The sequence below is a fragment of the Bison bison genome, unplaced genomic scaffold (genome assembly GCF_000754665.1).
Source record: "Bison bison bison isolate TAMUID 2011002044 unplaced genomic scaffold, Bison_UMD1.0 scf7180017864037, whole genome shotgun sequence".
Lineage (NCBI taxonomy): Eukaryota > Metazoa > Chordata > Mammalia > Artiodactyla > Bovidae > Bison > Bison bison.
The window spans coordinates 7,583,703-7,609,778 of record NW_011494609.1 but is presented as its reverse complement, the minus strand read 5'-3'; the positions used below and the strand labels follow the sequence as shown (position 1 = coordinate 7,609,778).

General features: G+C 50.0%; 1 protein-coding gene across 1 annotated transcript in view; it reads left to right on the top strand.

The window, feature by feature from the left end:
- Window positions 1–2,776, top strand: part of RRP1B (ribosomal RNA processing 1B) — a 17,151-nt gene extending 14,375 nt beyond the window's left edge. The window contains exons 13-15 of the mRNA XM_010834905.1: window positions 529–675; window positions 1,860–1,923; window positions 2,514–2,776. Of these exons, the coding sequence (XP_010833207.1) occupies window positions 529–675; window positions 1,860–1,923; window positions 2,514–2,707 (405 nt within the window). The 3' untranslated portion in view covers window positions 2,708–2,776. The remainder of the gene's footprint in view (window positions 1–528; window positions 676–1,859; window positions 1,924–2,513) is intronic.
- Window positions 2,777–26,076: the final 23,300 nt, after the last annotated feature.

Genomic DNA, 26,076 nt, shown 5'->3' with positions numbered 1-26,076 from the left:
GGTGGCAAACTTCTGAGCCAGGAACACCAGGGACTTGTGCAAACCACTGTGCGGCAGGGGCCGCCTTGGGCTTCCCTGACCCCTGAGGCTCTGGGACAGGAGCGGGTTCTGCTGTGGCCAGGTGTCAGTGTAAAGTCCCGGGGAAGGTTCTGTGCCTGCCCGTCCCAGGCCCACGGAACCTGACAGCTTCACACCTGCCCTCAGTGCAGACTCTCTGTGGGCAGTGGGATCTGTTCAGAAGTGAGACAACGAGCTACAGCTTAGCACACGGTCTCTGAAAGCCAGAAACCCTCCAACATGGGCACAGGTTTGTAGATGGGTAAAAGTAGGTTCTTGTGGCCGAGAAGACAGGAGACCCCTGGCTGTGGACACAGAGCCAGCACAGGGAGACGGGGGTTTCTGCAACGTCTGCTCCAGAAGCAAGCTGTTGAGGGGCCTGGGGTGAGCCTGTGGGTGGGTCCTCTGTTTTGTCTGCTCCCTTCCCATGCGCATGGGTGGGAGTGACCCCATCTCATCCCCCTCACACAGGGCAGTGGTGGGGCGCATGGCCCTTTGAAGAAGAAGCTGAGGACGGAGAAGGACTTCATGGCGTTCGACAGTGCATCCTCCCCGAAGCCGCTGTTCTTCAGGAAGGCCAGGGGCAGCACCGCTCCCTCACCGGGCCCCACCCTGCAGGTACTTGCCCCACACCGTTACCCCCACACAGGCTCAGCTGGAGCCCCACTGCTGCACCCTGACCCCACCGTCTGCAGCCAGCCTCTAGCCTCTGCTGCTGTCCATGGCCTACAGGCCCCCGTTCAGGGAGTCAGGCTGGCCTGAGGCAGACCGGGGGCTTGGCCAGGGAACTTGAGGTGCTGTTGTTGTACATCAGCAGGACATGGGGGTCATCCTTGAATTCACGCGTATAGGCAGTGAGAGGGAAAGTCGGAAACTCTGGAGAGCCTGGGTCTGTCGGTCTGCCGAGGACATGAGGGGAGGGTGGGAGGGGTCCCATTGGTGGCAGGGGGACGGGGCTGTTCTCAGGTCAGGAAAGCAGGGCTGGCTCTGCCGAGTGCTCCTCAGAGTGAGCAAGTCCAGGCCAGGCTGCTGGGCTGCGTCCAGTCTGCCTCCAGAAGACACGGGTCCTGGGGGAGCCATCAAGGTGGGCGTGCGTGCTTGGCTGGCCCTGCCAGGGCACCCACAGCAAGTGGACATTTAAATAGCACCCACTCGGAGACTTCCCTGGTGACCCTGTGGTTACGACTCTTGCTCTCAGTGCATGGGGCACACGTTTGATCCCTGGAGAGGGAACTAAGATCCTGCATGCCCCATGGTATATAGCCAGAAAAATTAACAAGCACCCACTTGAACCAGCAGAGTGACTACTATCTGTGTTAGTATTTATGTGTTCTTTTAAGATGGTTTGAGGATATTAGTTCAGTGACTCAAGACTTGTGCAAGCCAAGTTTCTGTCCTAAGATGTTGGTGATGTTAAAGCAAAAGTGGACAGGACTGTGGCGTTCTAAGCAGGAGCTTGTCAGGTGCTTCAGAATGCAGGACAGGTCCCCTTCGGAGGCCTGTCACAGGACGTTGGGACGCGCATGTCCGTCCCCCACAGTAGCTAGGTTCTCTTGCAGGGCGCCCAGTACTCCACTCACGAGGTGAGCTGTGGGGTCTGGACAGGTGTTCCCCGGAGGTGTCAGCCGTCCTCGCTCTGCTCTCTCTCCCCGGGACCCCGTGAAGGGCGGTCCTTGCAGAGCGGGGCTGGCCTGCCAGTGCCATGCCTGGAGGCACCGTGGGTTCTGGGGACGGCTTAGCCATTGTCTTTTCAGGTTTAGCCATAGTCTTTTCACTCCTTGCCCTGCCATTTTTTCCTGTAGCCACACACAACCCCGTCCAGCTCCAAGAAGGTGACCTTTGGGTTGAACAGGAACATGACTGCAGGTGAGCCTGGGTTAGGGTTAGGTCTGTCTGTGGGTCTCTCTGTCACCGTGGCTGCCTCAGTCCAGGCACCCAGCCCAGGGGCAGGGAGGGTTGGGGGGGATTGTCTGACTGCTTTTAGTACAGGTGTGATTGTTTTGTTTCTTCAAAGGAGGAAACCAGGCATTTTAGGAGTACATAGTGAGTTTAGGTCCTGGCTGTGTTTAGGGACCACAAGGAAGGGTGTGTGTGCGCAGAGGGGAGGGACTATCTGGAAGGGACCTGAGAAACTCTGGTTTTTAGACCTAGAGAAGACAGGAGTAATCAATTGCCATGAAGGAAAGGCTCCTCCTGAAACTTTAAAACTTGGGGTTCACCAAGCATCCATGTTCCATAACTACCCCATGGCCCACCAGTGCCCCGTCCAGGTGGCCTCGGGGCATTTTCCATGGAGGAGGAGAGGCATCTGAGGGCAGGAGCCTCGCTGACGGCCCCTCCTCCCGGGCTGAGGGCCCGTAGGAGCCTGCGGAGGGTGGGGCAGCACCAGTGGGGCCAGTGGGCAGATAAGAGGAGTCGTGCCCTGTTAACTGTGGCCTGGCTTTCATCCGAGGCAGAGTTCAAGAAGACAGACAAGAGCATCTTGGTCAGTCCCACGGGCCCCTCCCGAGTGGCCTTCAACCCTGAGCAGAGGCCCCTCCATGGGGTGCTGAAGACCCCCACCAGCTCGCCGGCCAGCACCCCTCTGGGCCCCAGGAAGCCGCTGACCGTCACACCAAAGAGAAGGCCAACGGCTATGGACTTCTTCTAAGATAGTCAGAGTTCTTTTAAAGACTGTTTTTGTATAGAATGTTCTATAAATTATAACGTTTAAAAGGCAGGGGCCTTTGTATTGTTTTTATAAATTCCCATGAATTGTGCGTATGAGGCTCTGGGTGAGCCTCGGCTCTGCTCCCCAGCCCTGTCTGCAGGGCTGCAGGCAGTGTTCACACGTGAGCCGTCCACTCTCCACCGCCCTGGCTGCGGGCGCTAGGCCATGCGGCTGGGGGCTTGCTGCCAGCGACCCAGCACTGCTGCTGTGCCTGGTGGTGTCCGGGGCTCGGGTTGCCTCCAGCCCCTGCGTGTGCAGCTGCGAGCGAGGCTGGTTTTCTGATGGTTTGTAGTCTTAAGAGTCTTTGTTTTTCGAAGCACGATTCCCACATTGTGTGGGTATTCAGCAGTCCTAGGTAGATGACATAGCTGCATCAGCAATGCTGTGCTTTCTCTCCACACACTCAGCGGGGTGACCCTGCGAGTAGGGCATGGGGGGCGGGAGAGGAGAGCCTCTGCCCTCAGGGCCAGCTGTTTCCTCCCTCCCTCTGCCTTGGCCTGGTCTCCTCCCTGGTTTCCTACCTCTAAGCCAGCCTAGGGGGTCCTCCCAGGCACCGCACACCCGCCCGCGTCCAGGTCCTTGTGCCAGCTCTGCGCCTTGACCCCCGCAGCTGGCAGCCCTCGGCAGCACCCCCATCCTTGACCCCCACGGCTGGCGGCCCTCAGCAGCACCCCCATCCTGAGTCCCGGCTCCTTCCTTCAGAAGCGCAGCCGCCATGGCTGGTGTGGCTTCCTGCCGGAAGGCCAAAGAAGCAGCCTTTAAGAATTGTCTGTGCTTATTTATTTGTTTGTAGCTACCTTTTTTCAGATGTTGAAGCTTGCACTTACAGATTTTTATAAAGTTCTAATTTTAGTTAATTACAGCATTCGGGGTGGAAGACACTGAGAATTCAGTCGGAAAAACAGGAACACAGCTTAGAGCAGTGCTGGCCAGGTGGTTGCTCAAGCCCTGGGAAACGGTGTCTGCCGCTTGGGCCTGGGTGATGGACGGGACGCTGATCTGAAACCTTGGAAAGCCCCTGGGCACCCCCTTCCCGGCCCCATCATGAGCTGACAGTTCTCAGGAGGGGCAGAATCTGGGGAAGACGTACTTTGAGGTCTCAGCTCGGGGCATCTCCACCCTCCCCAGCAGAGAACCTCGGTAGTCCCAGCCGCGACCTGGGGTGGCGGGGACCCACTGGGGCTGCAGGGCCGGTGTGACTTCAGTTTCCTTGATCACGTGATCAGTATGGGCCTCTGCCAAGACCCGGGTCTGGTCAGGGGGCCCTGGTGAGGAGGAGGGACTTTGTGCTCGACTGCTGTCTAATAAAGCTGTGTCACGTCAGGCCACAAGGAAGAAGTCATCGCTGCTGTGCTGTTAAATAGTCAATGTAACGCCAGGTCTCACGCACCAGGTCACCTTGTGGTTGCATGGTTTTTTGTGTGCTGCCTTTGATATAATCTTATCGAAACCAAAACTGATCGTATGAAAAGGTTAGATTTGAACAGGCAGATATTTTTAAGTTTTTATTTAGAAAAAAAAGTCTCATTATCCTTGGTCAAATTATTTTTCTAACAGTTCTTATTTCAGCGTTAAAGATGGGTGGTGTAGCCAAATGGGCCGTCTGATCCTGCGATGCTAAGACTGGTCTTAGCGAGGCATCCGGTGGCGAGAATGGCTCGCGTGTCCTCCAGTCGAGGGCAGGAGCTTTTCTCCTTCCGTGTGGTGTGTCAGCTGTCTGTCCTGAGGCCCCAGCAGAGTGTCCTGGGGGCGGGGCCCAGGCGTGACAGTGTGTCTTGGGTTCCACCTGTCTTTCTCTGAACCTGTTCTGACTCACTCCATTTTGTGGGTAAACTCGGTAGGTTTACTGCAGCTTATATTTAATGCATAAATTTGGGCTACAGTTTTTAGAAATTCTCATTCCATACGTTTAACAAGAATGTATCCATAATGAAAATGTCTTCTGAATGCCAGTTTTCTATTGGGTGCATGTCATTTTCCTCGGTAAATTGCCAGGGAGACTTGAACATCCAGAAAAGGAAATTACTTAAATCAGTGCTGGTGATCTTTCAGTATTTTGTAAAACGATCATCTTCCCTTGAACCCCACAGGATTGATCGATTTTGTACAGTTTGGTATCTCACTTTGCAAACATGTTACCTTTCGTAACTTTTACTAAAGCGAAAGCACAAAGAGAAGCATAAAAGCGGAAAGCCCTCACAGTGTGGGAAAGAACGTGAACCTGACTTTGTGTCTCAACTTGTGTGTGTGTTTTCTCTGACTTTCCTGACTCTGCTGGCAAGGCTTGTTTGTTTACAATCGTTTTGTATTCGTGTCTGCAGGGTTTGTCAGTACTCATCAAAGCCAAATCCAATTAAAAAAAAAAAAGTGTTCTCTGCCCTCAAATTTATACTTGATCTTGACTGTCAGCCTATGTACAAATACACATCTTTGGGGACTCATATAATGCGACCGGGGTTAGCTGATGGGGTGAGGGGTAAGCGTTTGAAAACAAGTGTCTTTGGGCACCTGTCCTTCCTTCCTTTTGTGCATCCACTGCTCAGGGCCAGTGAGGGGGCAACTGCTTACAGATGCCCTTGGTGCCAGGCTTGAAGCGTCCGCTCCTCGGGCCTCGACCTGTGAGGATGGCCGGGGGTACCCCCACCAAGCTCCACCCAGAGAAATGCCTGCCACTGTCTGTTTTCCCCACACGGGCCCTCTTCTGGGGATCAGCATGGCCCACCCTGGACAAGCAGAACACATGTTCCCCAAACAGACTCCTCACTTGTGGTTTGGACCCCAGACATGTCCACAGAGGGTCACTCAACCCATAAAATAACACCTAAACAGCAGTGAGGCCCCCCCGCCCCTCACGCGTGCTCCTGACTGGGCTCAGCAGCCAGACCTCAGGGAGCTCTGTCACGAGATGCCTGTATCCGTCCATTCCTCCAGCAACCGGGGTTTGGAGTCAGGCTCTTGCTGTTGTACATGGAGCTCAGACCTCGGCTGAGGTTTCCAGGCTGCGCTTGATGATACAGTCGGGGCTCCTACCCTGCACCCTTGAGGTGAATGCAGGGTCTGAGTCCTCAGGACACCCGTGCCCGACTGTCCACCTCTGCCCACATTTTGTTCCCATCCCTTCACCCAAGTGTGGGGCACAGGGCCTGGCCTTGGCCCACACACCCCCAAGATGCTGCAGGCACCAGGGAGCAGGCCCATTCCTGAAGGTGCAGGGTTCTGTGACTCGGCCACCACAACCTAAAGGCATGCTTAAAACAGCAGTTCTCAGTGGGATTTCTGGGGTTCTTAGCATCTCTTCGCCTATAGCTCTGAGCTTGGAGCTGCCAGCCCATGCCAGTGCCCTCACTCGAAGGTTTATCAGTTTAGCTCCTTCCAGTCCCCTGGGTGCTCAGCACCCCCTCTCCCCTCTCCTGTGTGGCAGACAACAGGGCTGCACAGACCACCCTCCTTAGAAGACAGACCAGGAGTTGCCTGGTGGCCCAGTGATAGGATTCCATAGCTGGTCGGGGAACCAGGATCCTGCAAGCTGCCGTATGGCATGGCCAAAAAAAAAACCAAGACTGCAAAATGGGTATTTTTCCCTCCAGTACTGACTGTGTTCTTCATAGCAATCACTGGTTCAGCAGATGCCGAGTACCTTCTCGGGGCCAGGCCCTGCTCTGCTGCAGCAGCAGTGAGTGAACAGACAGATAAGATGCACACCTGTGAGCTGGGCACAAGAGCTCCGTGTGGGAAAAATAAAGCCAGGAGTGGATGCATTGGGAAGATCCCCTGGAGGAGGGCATGGCAACCTACTCCATTATTCTTGCCTGGAGAATCTCTGTGGACAGAGGAGGTTGGGGGGCTACAGTCCATGGGATCACAAAGTCCGACATGACTGAGCGACTTTAGAAGATTGCTCTCCAAATTCTCAGAAGGTCTCAAAAAGTAGACCTTTTGCGTGTCTACTGAACTTGAAACGCAAAGAAATGAAAAGACAGTCTACATGCGGTTGATTATTACCTGTTGCGAAGGTTGAGTTGAAACCGAGTTTTAATTTTTAATGTTTTTCTTCATTAACCTGACTGCTAGCAAGAAGGTAACATTTGAACAGGGACAAAAGAGATGAGCATGTGAAACCATGGTTGGTGAAGAAAGTGTGACCAACAGAAGGAACAGCAGGTTCAAAGGCCTCGGTTTCCCTGAGCTCCTAGCTCTCTGAATTCTGAGAGAGCTCTGAATCCCTGCCTCCTCCAGAGTATCTTCACAACCCAGGGATCGAACCCAGGTTTCCCGTATTGCAGGCAGTCTTTACCATCTCAACTACCAGGGAAGCCCAAAAGGTAACACGTTTATGAATTTGGAGAGCAGTCTTCCAAAGTTGGCCAGACTCTGAATTCAGAGAGCTAGGAGCTCAGGGAAGCCACTCTCAGGACAGACCTGAGAAGCCAGTCACAATCAGCCAAGAGCTATGCAGAGTCCCTGGATATTGAGCAAAGGGCTCCGGACAAACTGAGAAGTGTTTGTTCCATACTACATACAGAACCTTGGTGAGAACAGAGACTTGGTGTTAGAGCTAGGGCGCCACCCCTACCCCACCCCCACGCCTCGAGGGCTGGCTTCATTAGGTCAGCAGTAGCCCTGCATGTCCCAGTGGTAGCCCATGTGACTTAGAGGTAAATGATCCGCCTGCTAATGCAGGAGATGCAGGAGACACAGATTTGATCCCTGGAACAGGAAGATCCCCTGCAGAAGGAAATGGCAACCCACTCCAATATTCTTGCCTAGGTAATCCCATGGACAGAGGAGCCTCGCAGGCTGCATGCAGTCAGTGGGGTTGCAAAGAGGCAGACACACCCCACTGGCTGGGAGTGGAGGAGCTTTTCCTCCTAGATTCTGCAGTAACGTTTACCTTACCTTCCTGCTTCCACAGCTCCAGGGAGCAGGGGGAGGGTCAGGGCTGGTGTAGGTGCTCCGGGGGGGTCACACCTTCTAAAACTCAGATAGAGGGGGCTCTGCCACTCGGTGTAAAAGCCTTGGTCTCCCTCCAGCCCCAGGAGGTGTAGGAGCTACTCTGTGGAGGCTCTCTCTCCTAGCAGGCTCTGGTCCTCAGCTTCCTGGCAGGTCCACCATGATGAGTCCCCATCAGAGACAAGGAAGCGGGGCCTGGAGATGCACGTGCAGAGCAGGGGTCTCCTCCCAGTTCACTCGTCTGAAGAGCTGTGGTTCCATCCAGTCCCCCACACCACCGAGCCCCCACAGCGTAGACCCCAGCCCCACTGAGTCAGCACCAGTGAGTTCAAGCTCACCGGGAGGCACTAAAAGAGCAGCATCAGCCCCGGGCCCTCGAAGCAGATCAACAAACACACTGACCTGAGTCGACCCTGGCTGCAAACCTACAAAAGCAAAGCGGTTTTCCTCAGCTCTGCATCCACCAGGTCCAGGCTGGAGAAATCCCGCCAGCGTCCTCGGCCTTCCTTTCAGCCTTTTAAGTTTCTGAGCTGCATGAGATAAAGGTCCTTTGACTTTGGCTGCCTAAGTCAGGCACTGGAGTGCTAAGTCACTTCAGTCATGTCCGACTTGTGAACCCGTGAGCTGCAGCCCCGGAGAAGGAAATGGCAACTCACTCCAGTTTTCTTGCCTGGAGAATCCCAGGAACAGAGGAGCCTAGTGGGCTGCCGACTATGGGGTCTCACAGAATCGGACATGACTGAAGCGACTTAGCAGCAGCAGCAGCAGAGCTGCAGCCCACGGGCTCCTCTGTCCATGGCATTCTCCAGGCAAGGATACTGGAGGGGGTTCCCATGCCCTCCTCCAGGGGAGCTTCCCGACCCAGGGATGGAACCCATGTCTCTTACGTCTCCTGCATTGGCAGGCGGGTTCCTTACCACTAGCGCCGCCTGGGAGTTACACTAGAGCAGAACAAACAGCCCTACAGACAACCCGAGATCTGCTGTCTGGACTGAACTGACAATGACATTGGCTTCGGGTTTATGTTCTTTTGGACAGAATCCTCTCAGGTGATGGACAACATGACATCTTAGCCAAAGTCTCCAGCTGCTGTGCCAGAGACTGACACTGTCTGCGAGCACATCGCCGCGGTCCCCCGACCGAGGGAGATCTCCAGCATTCTCTCACACAAATGCATGACCAGGCTCCCCCTAGTTGCCCCCACACGTGCTGTTTCTAGCCAGGAAATCAGTGACCACACACGGCCTTCGCTTATTGTGTCATAAACGTTCTTACACTGCAGCATCTCCTTCCTTTTTTCTCATCACATTGCATTTGGGAAGAGTGCCTAACCTTGACCTGCAAGCCCCCGGGGGGGACTGTGATTACCCTGGGGTTGGCCTAGCAGGGGTTGTGACCTTTCTGCTTGGTCTCAGGACCCCAAGGCGGGAAGACTCGCAGTCTGACACCCCTGACATTGCTGGCCAGATGAAGCCTCGAATGGATGGGCTAGCTGCTGTGACCTCCACTGTCGCCTTCCAGCTGATACAGTGCTAAGTCGCTTCAGTCGTATCCAACTCTGTGACACTGTGGACTGCAGCCCCCCAGACTCCTCTGTCCGTGGGATTCTCTAGGCAAGAATACTGAAGTGGGTTGCCATGCCCTCCTCCGGGGAGCTTCCCGACCCAGGGATTAAACCCATGTCTCTTACATTTCCTGCATTAGCAGGCTGGTTCTCTACCACTGGGTCACCTGGGAAGCCAGCTGATACAGAGAGGTACCTTATTTTTTAACTCCAGGAAAGAGTGAGTCCCCCAACTGTGCCCAGAGCACAGACTTGTTTTCTCTGAGACCTGGGCCCCAGAGCAGCCCAGTGCGGGCACACAGTCTGGCCTGGTCCTGTCTCTCTGGGGAAATAACCCAAGGAGTCTAGTTCTCACCTGGCCAGGTGCTGAGCCAGGCACCCAGGGGACATGGCAGACATCAACAGGGCATTATCTCCCCAAGAGGTCGTGCCTCTCACAGATCATCATCTGACTTGCATCTCTAAGCTGTGGACATACCTAGGACCTCAGAGGTCCGTGAATCCTGGTTTAGCACAGAGGGCGGCAGGCCTGGCCGTGGCTGGGTTGTGTAAGGAGTCGACAGAACCCTAGAATAAATTTGATTATGTTACCAACACCCCGACTGAATATCACTTTTCTGTAAATGAAACATAACCCAAGTCAAGTTTTTGTTTAAAAACACAGTGGGGGAATTCCCTGGTGGTCTAGTGGTTAGGACTCCACGTGTTCACTTCTGAGGGTCCAGGTTCAATCCCTGGTCAGGGAACTAAGATCCTATAAGCCACACAGCATGGCCAAAAAAGAGAAAAGAAGAAACAGAAACACATATAGATGCAGAGAAGTGATGAGACTTAGCTGTGTTTTCTGAACCTTCAGAGCTTGGTCTGCACACCATGGTATAAGCCTTCTGTAGTGACCCTGCCGGGGGATCAGGCAGGTGAGAGAAGGCCACCACTCTCCCAGGCAGTGCTCTCTCGCTAGAGAAAGGGCCCTGCAGAAGATGGCAAAGGGGTGGACCCTCTGTCTCCACTGGGACCACCTTTCCCTTCCTTCTCAGAGGACTAGGAGCCCAGTGGCAGGCAGTCCTGTCCTTACATGACTTACAAAATGGATTGGCCTTTCAACTGGGCACCATCGGCTCCCAATCTGGCTGAGGAGCTGACCCAAGGTCACCCTGGGAGCTTTTGTGGGATAAAAATCCATGTTTTATGGCAAGACAAGAAAAATTTAAACATAAAAGTTCTTCTCTGCCCTCTGGCCTCCTCCGTCCCCCACACTGTGCTTCCTGTTTTAGGCATCGACCAAATCTCCCCATTGGCAGGAACACCTGCTCAGCCAGGAAGAGCAACGTTCTCGAAGCATCCACAGAACAGTCCTTAAAGATCGCATCCCTTCTGGATCTGCTCAGGGGTCACGGGACCCACCGCGATGCCACTCAGACCTGAATTTTTAATCTGTCAATGATACATCCCTTGATGTGCAGCCTCTGTCTCAAAAACTGTATCTGCCTATGCCTTGACTTCTGGCTGGTGCAGCAGTCTTTAGAGATTCCTCATGTTGACTTAAAAAGATGCACAACGTGAGAGTTTGAGTTCACTTGTATTTGGGGCAAAAGAAGGGGACTGCAGCCCAGGAAACAGGGCCTCAGATAGCTCTGAGAGACTGCTCCAAAGAGGCAGGGGCGGCTAGGGTAGGGGGAGGTCAGTATATATGTGATTCTGGTGAAGAGGGAATACATGCAACCCAGCACACATCTTTCCAGAAGGTTTCTGCTAGTCACGAGGAACAGTCGTCACCATGAAGGATTTTAGAGCTCTCCTAGATATGAGGAGATCAAAGAATTGGGCTTATAAAATTGGCTCCTAAAAATATCTATCTGAGCTCTGTCCTGCCAGAGCACAGAGGGCCTCACTTCTGCTCCCCACCCTGAACTCCTCTCAGGTGATATTGAAAGTCGGCATCTGCAGCACCACATGGTTTAATCCTTGTAGATGGCAAGTGCAATGTGTAGTTGACACCGAGATGCTCTTCCCAGGTTACAGCCCTCACATCTGGCTTGAGTAAAATTTCCCATTTCTTTCTCAGATCAGCTGATTGATTTTTGGTTAACAGGCTAGAGGAGAAGTGACAGGCAAGGGGCCTCCAGAGCGGGGGTCCCCTTCAGGGACACAAGTTTACGCACCATGGTGCCCTCTGACCCCCTCTGGGAACAGCCACCTGGAGAGGGATATCCCCATGCTGCCCACTCGGACGGGCCTGGCTGCCTGGGGGCTGGTGGGGACCGGCCCTTGCAGGGAAGTGGAGGAGCGGCTTGCTCCAGGTGGGGCCTGTGGTGGGGGGTGGACTCTGGCTGACTCAGCCCCGCCCCCTCTGCAGTTCTGACTACCTTGTCCCTTTTAGGAAGCCGCTCTCGCTGAGGCCCGAGCTCAGCCCGTGGATGTGAGAGACACAGGGGCCTACGTTCTGACTCAGTTCAGCCTCGTGTTTGTCAGACGCCCGAACAGCCCTTTGTTCCCAGGACCCACAGCCTCTGCAATCGGTCCTGGCTTTAGTCACAGCCGGCTGACTAAGGCTTCAGACCGCCCATCTGGAATTCCTATCAGTACTTCCTGAGCTCAGTTTTAAGAAGAAATGTTGAAACGGACAGCTCCTGGGCTGCCGGCCTGTTTCACGGGCACCTTCCTTCTGCGCCGCTGATGCTTCCACTGCACCCAAGTCCTGCACCGAGGCTCGCCCTGACCATGACGCTGAAAAGGCAGTAGATTCTAGCTCAGACTTACTCCAGTAACTGACTTCCTGTTCATGAGAGGAGACACTGGAGCAATTCTGGAAATGCAGTTTGTTTTTAACACAGTAGAGCCGGCAACGGTTATCTTAAATGATGGGTGGGTGAAGACGTGCTGAAATCTGCCAATAAAATTGTGGCAGAGAATGGAGGTGAGACCCGACAGGACTCGGGTGTTGTGCGCGAGTTTTTCCCAAGGTGCTGGACAGACTCCCCTTCTTTGCCTTCAGAGCTGCTGACCTCCCCACCTTCTATCACAGCCCTACCTACCCTATTCTAACCACACAGCTTCCCTTCTGTTCCCCAAACATGCTCTGCTCTGCACCCACCTGGTTTATGGGGAGCCCTTGGCTAGAAAGCCTTCCCGCCCTTCCTGGCCAGTTCTGAATCCCAGGACCACATGGGAATGCACGGTGAGCTACCTGGGCACCTCCCAGCTGAGCATCCTGTGAACTGTCCAGATAGATGCATCTCAGATGACATTTGTGAGCCCCGAGAGCCCGTGGAGTTAACCTGGGCATGTGTCCAGCATTCGGATCTTCCATTTCATCCCCTGTATTATTAACCCTATGTTGTACATTGAATTGTGTCCCCAAAATGAGGCTGAAGTCCTGACCCCAGCACCCATGTATGTGACCTGATGTGGAAACAAGGTCTTTGCCAACAATCAAGGTAAGATGAAGTTGTTAGAGTGGACCCTGCTCCATCATGGCTATGTCCTTATAAAGGGGGGACATTTGGACCCAGACAAGGCACGTGCGGAGATACCAGGTGCCGTGCAAAATGAAGGCAGTGATCAGAGTGATGCTTCTAGAAGCCAAAGAACTCCTGCAGGTTGCCCGCACAACACCAGAAGCCTGGAACAAATTCTCCCTGAGTCCTCGGAAGGAACCAGCCCTGCCCTCACCTTGAACCTGGACATCTAGCCCCCAGACTACGAGAGAAAAAATCTCTGCTGTCAGCCACCCGGCTTGTAGCACTTCGTCATAACAGCCTGCAAAACTACAGGCCTCACTTTTACAAATGAGGAGACTGAGGCAGAGGAGGTGATAGAAGCTATTAGGTGGTGTGGCTGGTTTTGAACCCAGACTATGGCATAACTGTCTATTGGCTTTCCGTCTTAATGGAGATTTGCTGAAATGTATCAGAACAAATTGCATTGCATTTGGGATGGAGCCAAATTCAGGAGGTGAGCTTCTTAGGATCTTGTGTCTGATGGGTAGTTATTTCTGAATAAAATATCTCCCTCATCAGACCAAGGCCTCCTTATGACAAAACCTGAACACCTCCCTCCGGAAACGAACCTGCAACGTTCACATATTTTTATGCCCTGACTATAATATAAAGGAGAAATACATTTATAATTAGATCAACTTCTTTCAACACATGCACGCCTGAGTGAGGGCCAGGCGTGGGCTGACACAAAGAGCCATGAAAATAAATGATTATATGGGGCTTCCCTGGTGGTCTCGTGGTTAAGAAGCCACTTTGCAATGCAAGGAACACCAGTTCCATCCCTGATCCCAGAAGACCCCACATGCCTCGGAGCAAGTGAGCTCATACACCACAACTACTGAGCCTGTGCTCTAGAGCCCAGGAGCTAGAATTACTGAGGCCCGTGTACGCAGAGCCCACGCTCCCCCACAAGAGAAGCCACTGCAATGAGAATCTCGTGTACTGAAACAAAGAGTAGCCCCTGCTTGCCGCAAGTAGAGAAAGCCTGCGTGCAGCAACAAAGACTCAGCACAACCAAAACATAAAGACAAAGAATAATGATTACAAAACCCAGAGACATGGATGCACAGAATCGGCCACACAAGTCCCATCTGATGTTGCCATTGGAAACAGGATTTTATGAAATGGTGAGCAACTCTAGGTAAAGGTCAGAACAAAGCAAAGTGTAATCTTCTGTCAATTGGCATGGCATTTGCACTCCTGGAAAATAATGTTAACACCATGCCAAAATGTCTCCATGTTTATATTGGTCAGCTTGGGAAGCCAGAACAGAATACCACAAACAGGGTGTCTATAAACCACAAAGGCTTACATCTCACAGTTCTGGAGGCTGGATGTCTAGGGTCAGGATGCCATCACATACAGGCTCTGGGCGAGCCCCTCCTCCTGGCTTGTGGATAGTCATCCTCTCCTGGTAGAGGGAGCGGGGACAAGAGCACTAATGCCATAGGATCAGGGGCCCCGCCCTTATGATCTCACTTAATCTTACTGTCTCAGTCCAAATACAGAACACTGGGGTTTCAGCACCTCCACATATGGATCTGAGGGACACCGTTCCGTCCACAGCTGTGCTTAGGTATAAAACACATTTAGGATCTAGGCTGTGCGCACATGTGTGTGTGCTAAGTCACTTCAGCTGTGTCCAACTCTTTGCGATCCTATGGGCTGTAGCCCACCAGGCTCCTCTGTCCATGGGATTCTCCAGGCAAGAGTACTGGAGTGGGTTGCCATTTCCTTCTCCAGGGGATCTTCCTGACCCAGAGATTGAACCCAGGTCTCCCACATTGCAGGCAGATTCTTTACCAACTGAGCCACAAGGGAAGCCCAAGAATACTGGAGGGGGTAGTCTATCCCTCCTCCAGCGGATCTTCCTAACCCAGGAATCGAGTTGGGGTCTCCCTCATTGCAGGGGGATTCTTTACCGGCTAAGGCACCAGGGAAGTCCCAGGATCTAGGTTATGGTCAAAATTAAAAGTTATTTGCAGACTTGAAAGCGTGCCAGGGTCTTCTGTGTGTGTGAGACTTCCCTTCATTTTACTAGGTGGAAGCCCCCAAGATGGGGCTGAGCACCACTGTCCACAGGAAGTCAAAGAAGACCCTCTGTTGGGGTGGCTGGGATGGGGAGGATTTTTCTAGGGGGGACCTAGGGATAGTTCCTATTTGTCCTGCCTGGGGATCACTGTGTTTCTTCACTTGATCAGTTGTTGTCTTTTGGAAGCGTCTCAGCTGTTCCCTCCTCTCCAAGTGGGACTCAACTCATGCGCTAGGCTTATTACTTTCCACATGCCATTTAACCTCCTCCTTTTTAAAAGCTCTATTTTCTCTGTATGCTTGGCTTGGACGTTTCTTGCTAATCTGTCCTTCAGTTCATTCATCCTACCCATGTCTAATCCCCCGACAAACCCATTGCTGAATTCATTTCAGATGTTGCCTTTTTCGCATGATTGTCAGACATAGCTGGTGGGCATTTCCTTGACACACATTTATACAAGTGTGGTATGGCAATATCCATCCAGAATCTCAGATATATGCATGCCCTCTAACCCCAAAATCTTACTGCCAGAAATTTGACATCAGATAATACTTAGGAGTCTGTGCAAGGCTGTGCAGTTTGCACTCCTGGAGCTGTTCTCGTGTAGGGGCTGAGTCTACAGTTGCCATGCTGGTGAAACTTGGGTGAAGCCAGAATTGGCCTGGGAGCTCCATGAAGGCTGTCCATCCAGTGTTGGGGATGGGGGCATTAGTGCTCTGGTTGATGGCCAGAGAAATGTCTGACTTGTGTTTCCAGGTCATATTGCTCAGAAAAATTGTCTGTGGTTGTGAGAGACTGGCTGTTCATCTGTACTCCCCTTGGGCAAACGGCGGAAGGAGAGGAGCTGAGGATCGGGGGGTGGCACCGAGCCCCACCCCAGACCACCAGCCACACCCACACCCACTGCCTTTACTATTTTTTTTTAAACTGAGGTATAGTTGATTTATAATGTTAATTTCTGCTGTACAACAAAGTGATTAATACATATTCACACATTAAAAGTGAATTAGTTCTGTGTGAAAGTGAAAGTTGCTCAGTCGTGTCTGACTCTTTGTGACCCCATGGCCTATACAGTCCATGGAATTCTCCAGGCCAGAATACTGGAGTGGGTAGCTTTTCCCTTCTCCAGGGGATCTTCCCAACCCAGGGATCGAACCCAGGTCTCCTGAATTACAGGCGGATTCTTTACCAGCTGAGCCACAAGGGAAGCCCACTTGGTTTTATATATATATATAACTTCTTCTTTATGGTTTATTCCAGGATATTGAATGTAGTTCTCTTGCGATACAGTAGGACCTTGTTTATCCACCCTATGTATACTAGTGTGCATCTACTAATGCCAAACTCCAAGTCCATCCCTCCCTCACCCCCTCCCACTTGGCAACCACAAATCTGTTCTCTATGTCTGTGATTCTGTTGCTGCTTCATAGATGTGTTCATTTACACCATATTTTAGATTCTACATATAAGTGATATCATGTGGTATTTGTTTTTCTCTTATTTCACTTAATATGATAATCTCTAGGTCCATCCATGTTGCTGCAAATGGTATTATTATTATTTTTTTTATGGCTGAGTAGAACCCCCCTTTGGAGAAGGCAATGGCACCCCACTCCAGTACTCTTGCCTGGAGAATCCCATGGACGGAGGAGCCTGGTGGGCTGCAGTCCATGGGGTGGCTAGGAGTCGGATACGACTAAGTGACTTCCCTTTCACTTTTCACTTTCATGCATTGGAGAAGGAAATGGCAACTCACTCCAGTGTTCTTGCCTGGAGAATCCCAGGGACGGGGGAGCCTGGTAGGCTGCTGTCTATGGGGCCGCACAGAGTCGGACACGACTGAAGCGACTTAGAAGCAGCAGCAGCAGCACAGCACAGCATATTCCACTGGGCTTCCCTGGTGGCTCAGTGGTAGAGAACCCACCTGCCAGTGCAGGAGATGTGGGTTCAATCCCTGCTCCAGGAAGATCACCTGGGGTAGGAAATGGAAACCCACTCCAATATTCTTACCTGGAGAACCCCATGGACAGAGGAACCTGGTGGGCTACACAGTCCATGGGATCACAGAGTTGGATACAACTTAGTGACTGAACAGCAAACATTCCATTATATTTTGTGCCACATTTCCTTTACCCACTCATCTGTCAATGGACATTTAGGCTGTTTCCATGTGTTGCCTTTCCTTTTGTTAATGGGTGCTTTCACTCGCTTTTCTTTGGCTGAGCACTTGTAGTTGAACTCATGTAGCTTAAACAAAACTATTCTTGTGAAACAGTAGCAACTTAAACTTGTGAAACAGTAACAACTTAAATACCCATTAACTGAAACTAGGATGTGCTGAAGAAAAAAACTAAATATTCATCTATTCAAGTAAAATATAGTCATAAGAAATGATGATATAAAATAATTATTGATATGGAAAGATGCACACCACCAGACATGAGTTTGAGCAGGGTCCGGGAGTTGGTGATGGACAAGAAAGCCTGGCATGCAGCAGTCCATGGGGTCGCAAAGAGTTGAACACAACTGAGTGACTGAACTGAACTCATACATCAGTGAAAATGGCAGGGTATAAAATAGCAGGAGACGGACTTCCCTGGTGGTCCAGTGGCTAAGAAAATTCTGCACTCCCAGTGCTAGAGGCCCAGGTTGGATCCCTGGTCAGGGAACTAGATTCCACATGCTATAGCTAAGGGTTCACATGCAGCAGCTAAATATGCCACATGCCACAACTAAGACCCGGCACAGCCAAAAATAAAGAGTAAATATTTTAAAAATAGCACAAGAGATCTGACTCTTCCACCCTCTTTTTTTTTTTTTTTTTTGCCACACCTCAAGGCACTTGGGATTTCAGTCCCTGACCAGGGATTGAACCCAGGCCCCTGGCAGTGGGAGAGCAGAGTCCTAACCACTAGTCCACCAGGGAATCCTCCGACTTCTACTCTTAAAAAAAAGGAAAAAACCCATAAAAAATCTAGATTTACATCAAAATATTATCAATGGGTCATAGAATTGCACACAATTTTTATTTGTAAGCTTGTGTTATTTTAATTCATAGAGCTTGTTTGCTTAGAATAGTTCTGACAGTAGAGAGAATTTCTCCATACTCCCTTGCACATACAGTTCAGTTCAGTTGCTCATTCGTGTCCGACTCTTTGCGACCCCATGAATCGCAGTACGCCAGGCCTCCCTGTCCATCACCAACTCCCGGAGTTCACCCAAACTCACGTGCATCGAGTTGGTGATGCCATCCAGCCATCTCATCCTCTGTCGTCTCCTTCTCCTCCTGCCCCCGATCCCTTCCAGCATCAGGGGCTTTTCCAATGAGTTAACTCTTCGCATCAGGTGGCCAAAGTATTGGAGTTTCAGCTTCAGTATCAGTGCTTCCAATGAACACCCAGGACTGGTCTCTTTAGGATGGACTGGTTGGATCTCCTTGCAGTCCAAGGGACCCTCAAGAGTCTTCTCTAGCACCACGTTCAAAAGCATCAATTCTTCGGCGCTCAGCTTTCTTCACAGTCCAACTCTCACATCCATACATGACCACTGGAAAAACCAAGGGTTCCCCTATTATTAACCTCTGGAATTAGTGTAGCACTTTGTTACAATTAATGAACCAGGGTTATAACATTGTTATTAACTAAGTTCTTGGTTTACAATAGGGTTCACTCTTGGTGTTGGACATTCTGTGGACTGCAACACATTTGTGATGATACAGTACTGATAGTCTCTTACAGGGTAGTTTCTCTGCCCTAAAACTGCCCTGTGTTCTGCCTATTCATCCCTCCCCCTTCCCACCCTTGGCCGACTTTTTCTTACTACCCTGTAGTTTTACCGTTGCCAGAACATCATTTAGTTAGAATTGTACAGTTTGTAGATTTTCAGATTGGCTCTTCCACTTAGCAACGTGCATTTAAGTTTCCTCTGTGTTTTTTTGTTTAACTTCTGAATAACAGCCCATTCTATGGACTGACCTCACTTTGTTTACCCATTCATCTACTGTGGGTGTCTTGGTTGTTCCCATTGCTGACAACTGGAATAATAATTGGAATAAAGCTGTTATGAATGTCTGTGTACAAGTTTTTGTGTGAATATAAGTTTTCCACTTCCTAGGTAAGTATCAAGGAATGTGATTACTACATTATATGGTAAAACTATGTGTAGTTTTATTAAGCTTTATTAGCCAAACTGTGTTCCAAAGTGACTATACCGTTTTAATTCCCACCAGCAATGAATGAGCTCCTATTGCTCCACACCCTCATCAGCATTTGGTATTGTCAAGGTTCCAGGCTTTAGCTGTCTTAATAGGAGATATTGTTTTCATTTGTGGTCCCTGATGATGTACAATGTTGAGAAATTTTCACATGCTTATCTTCATATCTTCTTTGGTGAGGTGTCTGTTCAGATCTTTGCTGCTGCTGCTAAGTCGTTTCAGTCGTGTCTGACTCTGTGCGACCCCAGAGACAGCAGCCCACCAGGCTCCCCCGTCCTGGGATTCTCCAGGCAAGAACACTGGAGTGGGTTGCCATTTCCTTCTCCAATGCATGAAAGTGAAAAGAGAAAGTGAAGTCGCTCAGTCGTCTCTGACTCTTAGCGACCCCATGGACTGCAGCCCGCCGGGCTCCTCCGTCCACTTTGATCCATTTTTAATTGAAGTGTTTATTTTCTTATTGAGTTTCAAAACTTCTTTGTGTATTTTGGACGCTGGTTCTTTATCAATGTTTCATAAGATGTGAAGATGTTATTTGGTGGTGGACACAACACGATGACACTCACACAAATGAAAGGCAGGGCTCTGTTGCTCAGAGCTGCACACAAGAGGCAGCTGCCCTGCAGGGCCACACAGACAATGCGCCTGAGACGTCAGTAGGCTGATGTGACCGAGGAGGGACTCGACAAACTTGAAGATATGTCAGTAGAGACCAACTCAAATGCATAGAGAAAAAGGAATGAAAGACACTGGACAGAAGAGCCAAGACCTGTAGGACGACTGTGTACATACTGTGGAAACTGTTGGTTTAGTCGTGTCCAACTCTTGCGGCCCCATGGACTGTAGTCTGCCAGGCTCCTCTGTCTATGGGATTCTCCAGAAAAGAATACTGGAGTGGGCTGCCATTTCCTCCTCTAGGGGATCATCCTGACCCAGAAATTGAATCCAGGTCTCCTGCATTGCAGGCAGATTCTTTATGGACTGAGCTATGAGGAAAGCCCGTATATGGAAACACCAGGAGACGAAAGAAACAGATGAAATGACTGAAATAACGGTGGCTGGTAACTTTCTAAAATCAACAACAGACATCAAACCATAGATCCAAGAAGCTAAGAGAACACCAAACAGGATAAATGACAAAAAACCTCTATACCCAGCATATCATATTCAAACTGCAGGAGATCAAAGACAGAGAAAACCTTAAAGAGGACAGAGGAAGAAACCACCTTACCTATGGAGGCACACAAACTGGGATTACATCTGCGTGTCCTCAGAAACCACGGGAACAGGGGGGTGGAATGAAATAGTCACTGTGCTCAAAGAAAAACCACCAAAGAGATCCATATCCGGTGAAATAAATAAAACCTTGGGGCATTTGTTGCCGGTAGACCTGCCTTGCAAGAAATGTTATTTATTTATGCATGCATTTCTTTTTGGCTGTGCTGGGTCTTCCTTGCTGTGAGAGCTTTTCTCTAGTTGCAACGAGCCAGGAGCTACTCTCTGGTTGCGGTGCATCAGCTTCTCATTGCGGTGGCTTCTCTCTGGCACACAGGCTCTAAAGCACAGGCTCAGCAGTTGTGATCCATCGGCTTAGTTGCACCTCAGTATGTGGGATCTTCCCAGATCAAGGATCAAACCCTTGTCTCCTGCACTGGCAGGTGGATTCTTTACCACTGAGCCACCAGGGAAGCCCAAGAAATGTTAAGGGAAGGCCCTGGGTATCAGATCAGAAGCATTTCTGGATCTTTTCTTCCTCTTCTCACCTGAGTCAGCAAGCTGGGGGGCTGCCCTCCCTGTCAGTCAGGCAGGCACAGGAAGATAAAAGAGAAAGAAAACATTGTTTTAAAAGAATGACCTCCCCTGTGTATCTATTTTCTTCTGTATTTCTCTTTGAAGCATTCAGTTTTCTTCTTTTTGTTTTGCTTTGAATGTCATTTTCTTAAAATTTTTAAAAACCAACTTTATTCAGATTTAAAAAAATGTTATTTATTTATTTGGCTGCTGTGGGTCTTAGCTGTGGCATGCAGGATCTTCTCAGTTGCAGCATGTGGGATCTAGTTCCTTGATCAAGGATTGAACCCAGGCCCCTTGCACTGGGAGCGCAGAGTCTTAGCCATTGAACCACTGGTAAAGTCTCTAAAAACAATTATTGAAATATTCACATGATAGAGTTCACCCGTTTAAAATGCACATTTTGATAATTTTTAGTACATTCATAGAACCATGCAATCTTAGAATAACCCAATTTTAGAAATTTTTGGCATAACCCTCTGAAATCCTGTCCTTATTTGTCATCACTCCCATTCTCTGCCCGAACCCCAGCCATGAGCAACCACTCATCTGCTTGGGGTCTCTAAGGACCCGTGGATTTGCCCATTCTGGATGTTTCATAGGACTGCAGTCCCGTAGTGACAGGCATCGGTGTTGTCTGGGGAACAAAACCATCTGCTTCCTGCCTGCTCAGTCTGCTCTGAGGGGCAGCACCTGGCTGGCCCAGCTCTGTCTTGGCATGATCCTCACCCAGAGGCATGGTGGCTTGCACACAGCTGCTGAGCTCCTGGTTCCTCCTGGACGGTGCCCAGCCAAGCCTGAGAGTCCTGCTCACAGACATGTGGGTCACAGGAGCACCACCAGGTGCTGCCTGCTAATGAGGACAGCCTGCCCGGGAAGCTGTGAGGGTGCCCTGGAGAGCCAGACAGCAGGAGAGTCAGCAGAGGTCAGGGGAGGAAGGTGGAAGGCCAGCGGAGGCCAGGCTGAAGCATCCTCTGAGAGAGGCGGGAAGAGGGTGGGGAAGCCGAAGGGAGGGAGGTTGGGGATGCAGTTCCCATGATAACATCTGGGTGCCCCTCTGTCCTGGGGCCTCACAGGAGAGAGACCCTCTGGGGACTGGCTGCCCAAGAGGAGCAGGCATGACTTTGCCTGGTCCAAGCACCAGGCCACCCCAACTGGGAGCTTCTGGTTGGCATGGTGTCCTGGCCCCACTCCACCTGTCCAGCACCTAGATAAACCAGAACCCTGTTCTTAGTGAACATTATGTTTTACCACCCTTGGCTTGTCACTGTGTTTGTTTCACTAAAATCTGATGTATCAGCTCCTAGAGTAGGGAATTTGCCTTCATGCTGTTTGATAATGCATTGAGCTTGCTTGCCCATTTTTTCCTATGGTAAAATATACAAAATATAAGTTTGTCACTTGTAAGTGTCCAACTCAGTGGTATTAAATACAGTCATAATGCTGTGCAGACATCACCACGGTTCCTCTCCCTACCTCTTTTCATCTTTTGTTTTTCAGCGTTTAATTTTTGGCTGCAGAGTCTCATTTGCAGCATGTGGGATCTCTTCGTTGAGGTGGGAGGGCTTTGCTCTAGGTGTGGCACACTGGCCTAGTTGCTCTACGGCATGTGGGATCTTGGTTCCCCAACCAAGGATCAAACCCAGGTCCTCTGCACTGGAAGGCAGATTCTTAATCAAGGGGCCACTAAGGAAGTCCCAATTCTTTTCACTTTGCAAACTGGAAACTCTATACCCATTAAATACTAACTCTCCATTCCCATCCACTTAGGTCCTGGCACCCACTGATCTGCTTTCTGTCTCTATGATTTTGACTAATCTCAGTACCTCATGTAAGTGGACTCATATAGTATTTGTCCTTTTGTGGCTGGTTTATATCACTGAGCATAATGTTCTCAAGGTTCATCCATGTTGTACATATCAGGATTTCCTTCCTTCTTAAGGCTGAATAACATTGCATTCCATGTATACACCACATTTAGTTTATACAGTCATGCTTTCATGGATGTTTCCACTCTTTTGTTTTTGTTTAGACACTAAGTCCTGTCTGATTCTTCACAACCCATGGACTGCAGCACACCAGGCTTCCCTGTCCATCACCATCTCCCAGAGTTTGCTCAAACTCATGGCCAAAGAGTCAATGATGCCATCCAACCTTTTCATCCTCTGTTGCCCTCTTCTCCTCCTGCTCTCAATCTTTTCCAGCATCAGGGTCTTTTCTAATAAGTTGGCTCTTCACATCAGGTGGCCAAAGTATTGGAGCTTCAGCTTCAGCATCAGTCCTTCCAATGAATATTCAGGGTTGATTTCCTATGGGGTGAGCTTCCCTGGTGGCTCAGCTGGGAAAGAATCTGCCTGCAATGCAGGAGACCTGGGTTTGATCTTTGGGTTGGGAAGATTCCCTGGAGAAGAGAATGGCTACCCATTCCAGTAATCTGGCCTGGAGAATTCCATGGACTATTCATGGTGTTGCAAAGAGTCAGACATGACTGAGCGACTTTCACTTTCTTTTCCTTTAGGATTGACTAGTTTGATCTCCTTGCAGTCCAAGGGACTCTCAAGAGTCTTCTCCAGCATCAGTTCTTTGGCGCTCATCCTTCTTTATGGTCCAACTCTCACATCTGTACATGACTACTGGAAAAACCATAGCTTTGGCAATATGGACCTTTGTCGGACCTTTTCCACTTTTGGCTATTGTAAATAGTGCCGGCATGGAATATAAGTGTGCAAATACCTGTTTGAGTCTCTGCTTTTAGTTCTTTGGGGCATGTACCCAGACATGGATTTGCTGGTCATCTGGTAATCCTATGTTTAATTTTTTGAGACTTGCATTTGTTATTACCAGCTGATTGATTTACCCACCCTTCCCTCCATCTAACACCTGACTACTGCTGGCCAGGCACAGTACGGATACCAGGGTATAGGATAGCACTGGCCTCTGCCCTAATGGAGTTACAGTCTAGTGGGAAGAGCTGATTTTACTAACCAGCAGCATTTATTTGCCCCACATGTATAATCTCATGTGCTTGCATGTATGCTAAGTCGCTTCAGTCGTGTCCAACTCTATGTGACCCCATGGACTGTAGCCTGCCAGGCTCCTCTGTCCGTAGGATTCTCCAGGCAAGAATACTGGAGTGGGTTGCCATTCCTTTCTCTAGAAGATCATCCCAACCCAGGGTCATCCCAACCGAGTCTCTTACGTCTCCTGTTGTATTGGCAGGCAGGCGGGTTCTTTACCTCTAGTGCCACCTGGGAAGCCAGTCAATATGTTGTGTTAGTTGGTTCAGTGGTGTCCCACTCTTTGTGACCCCATGGACTGTATCTCACCAGCCTCCTGTCCATGGGATTCTCCAGGCAAGAATACTGGAGTGAGTAGCTGTTCCCTCCCTCAGGGGATCTTCCAGACCCAGGGATCGAACCCAGGTCTCCTGCAATGCAGGCAGATTGTTTACTGTCTGAGATACCAGGGAAGCTCCGGCGAACGTGATTCCCCTGGAAATATGCCCTCGGGATGCTGTTATTACCCATGTTTTCCAGATGAGGCGCTGCTGAGCTGAGGGAGCATCTTGGCCAGCACAGTCCTTAATAAGCGCCCTTAAGTGTGTGCACCAGTAGCTCTCGTGGCCTCTCCTGCTGCATGCCCAGGTCTGGGTGAGCCCTGGGCTGAGGAGCACTGGCTCGTTTAGTGTGATTATCAGAAGCACCCAGAAGACCAATACATCTTTTTTTTAATTAATTAAATTTTATACATTCAGTTTTGGGTGTGCCCTAGCTTTCGCTACTTGCGGCGAGCAGAGGCCACTCTCTAGTTGTGGACCACCAGCTTCTGACTTTCATGGCTTCTCTGGTCATGGAGCAGGCCTCCAGGGCACTCGCGTTCAGTAGCTGTAGCACACAGGCTTAGTTGCCCTTCAGCGTGTGGAATCTTCCCAGACCAGGGATTGAACCCACGTCCTCTGCATTGGCAGGCAGTCCAGTGGTTACTGGACCACCAGGGAAGTCGCCTTATACCTGTTGATGACACATTCAAAATCATTCAAAAGCCTAAATGGGGTAACTTGGTTCAGGCATGCAGGATGGAGCCGGGTGGCCATGGTGGGTGTGGTTTCAGACACATTCCTGCATCACCAAGAACCTGTATTTTCTGAACGGGGTCAGACTTGGGGACACTGCAAACCATTTCCAAAACAGCATTTCCCAGCAGCTGCCAATGGCAACCTTGGGGTGTCAAACTCCCGCCCCCGCTTCTCAACTATATAATCCTTTCGAACCCCAACCAGTTCTTATTTAACAAGCACCCTTAGTTTCACCAGCTCCAGTCCCAGTTCTTGGCAAACAATTTTTGTAATCTTGCATTTTTTTTTTTTTGACTTTTCTAAGTCTCCCATTGTATGGTCAGTCCCGCAGGACACAATTCAAGTGCTTCTTGAGTCTGTGTCTCCCAGGCTGCAGTCCCAACACACCCAAAGAAACGCCTCCTTATTTCAACCACGCGTCCATTCTTGGAATACTTGGTTAGCACTCTAAAAATTCAGCTTCTACAATTAGATCAATTCCTTTTAGTTGCATATATAGCTTCTATAAAACTCACCTTACACAAGTTCTTATCTAAAAATGTCTCCTGTTGGAATTCCCTGGTGGTCCAGTGGTTAGGATTCCAGGTTTCCATTGCAGGGGGCATAGATTTGGTCCCTGACCGGGGAACTAAGATCCTGCATGCCATGCAATGCACCCAGATAAAAATCTGTTTTTTGTTTTCCAGTCTTCAAGCATCCTTTAAAAAGATACTTAGTCCTGATAAGTCTGTGCTAAAAATATTAGTCACTAACAGGAGTGCCAATCACACTTTCCTAGAGTATAATTTGGCAAATATGTTAGGAATCTAATATAAACTATCTTTTTATCTGCCATTCCACTTCGAAGAATCTATGATAAGAAAGTAATCAGACAACAAGTTTCTACTGTAGAGCACAGGTGCCTATATTCAATACTCTGACAAACTATAATGGAAAATAATATGAGAAAGAATATATATACAGGTAAAGCGGGCTCTTAATTTTAGTTAAAAGATGCCTGCTCTTGGGAAGGAAACCTATGACAAACCTAGACAGCATTTTAAAAAGCAGAGACATTACTTTGCTAACAAAGGTCCATACAGTCAAAGCTATGGTTTTTTCAGCAGTTATGTATGGATGTGAGAGTTGGACCATAAAGAAAGCTGAGCACCGAAGAATCAATGCTTTCAAACTGTGATACAGGAGAA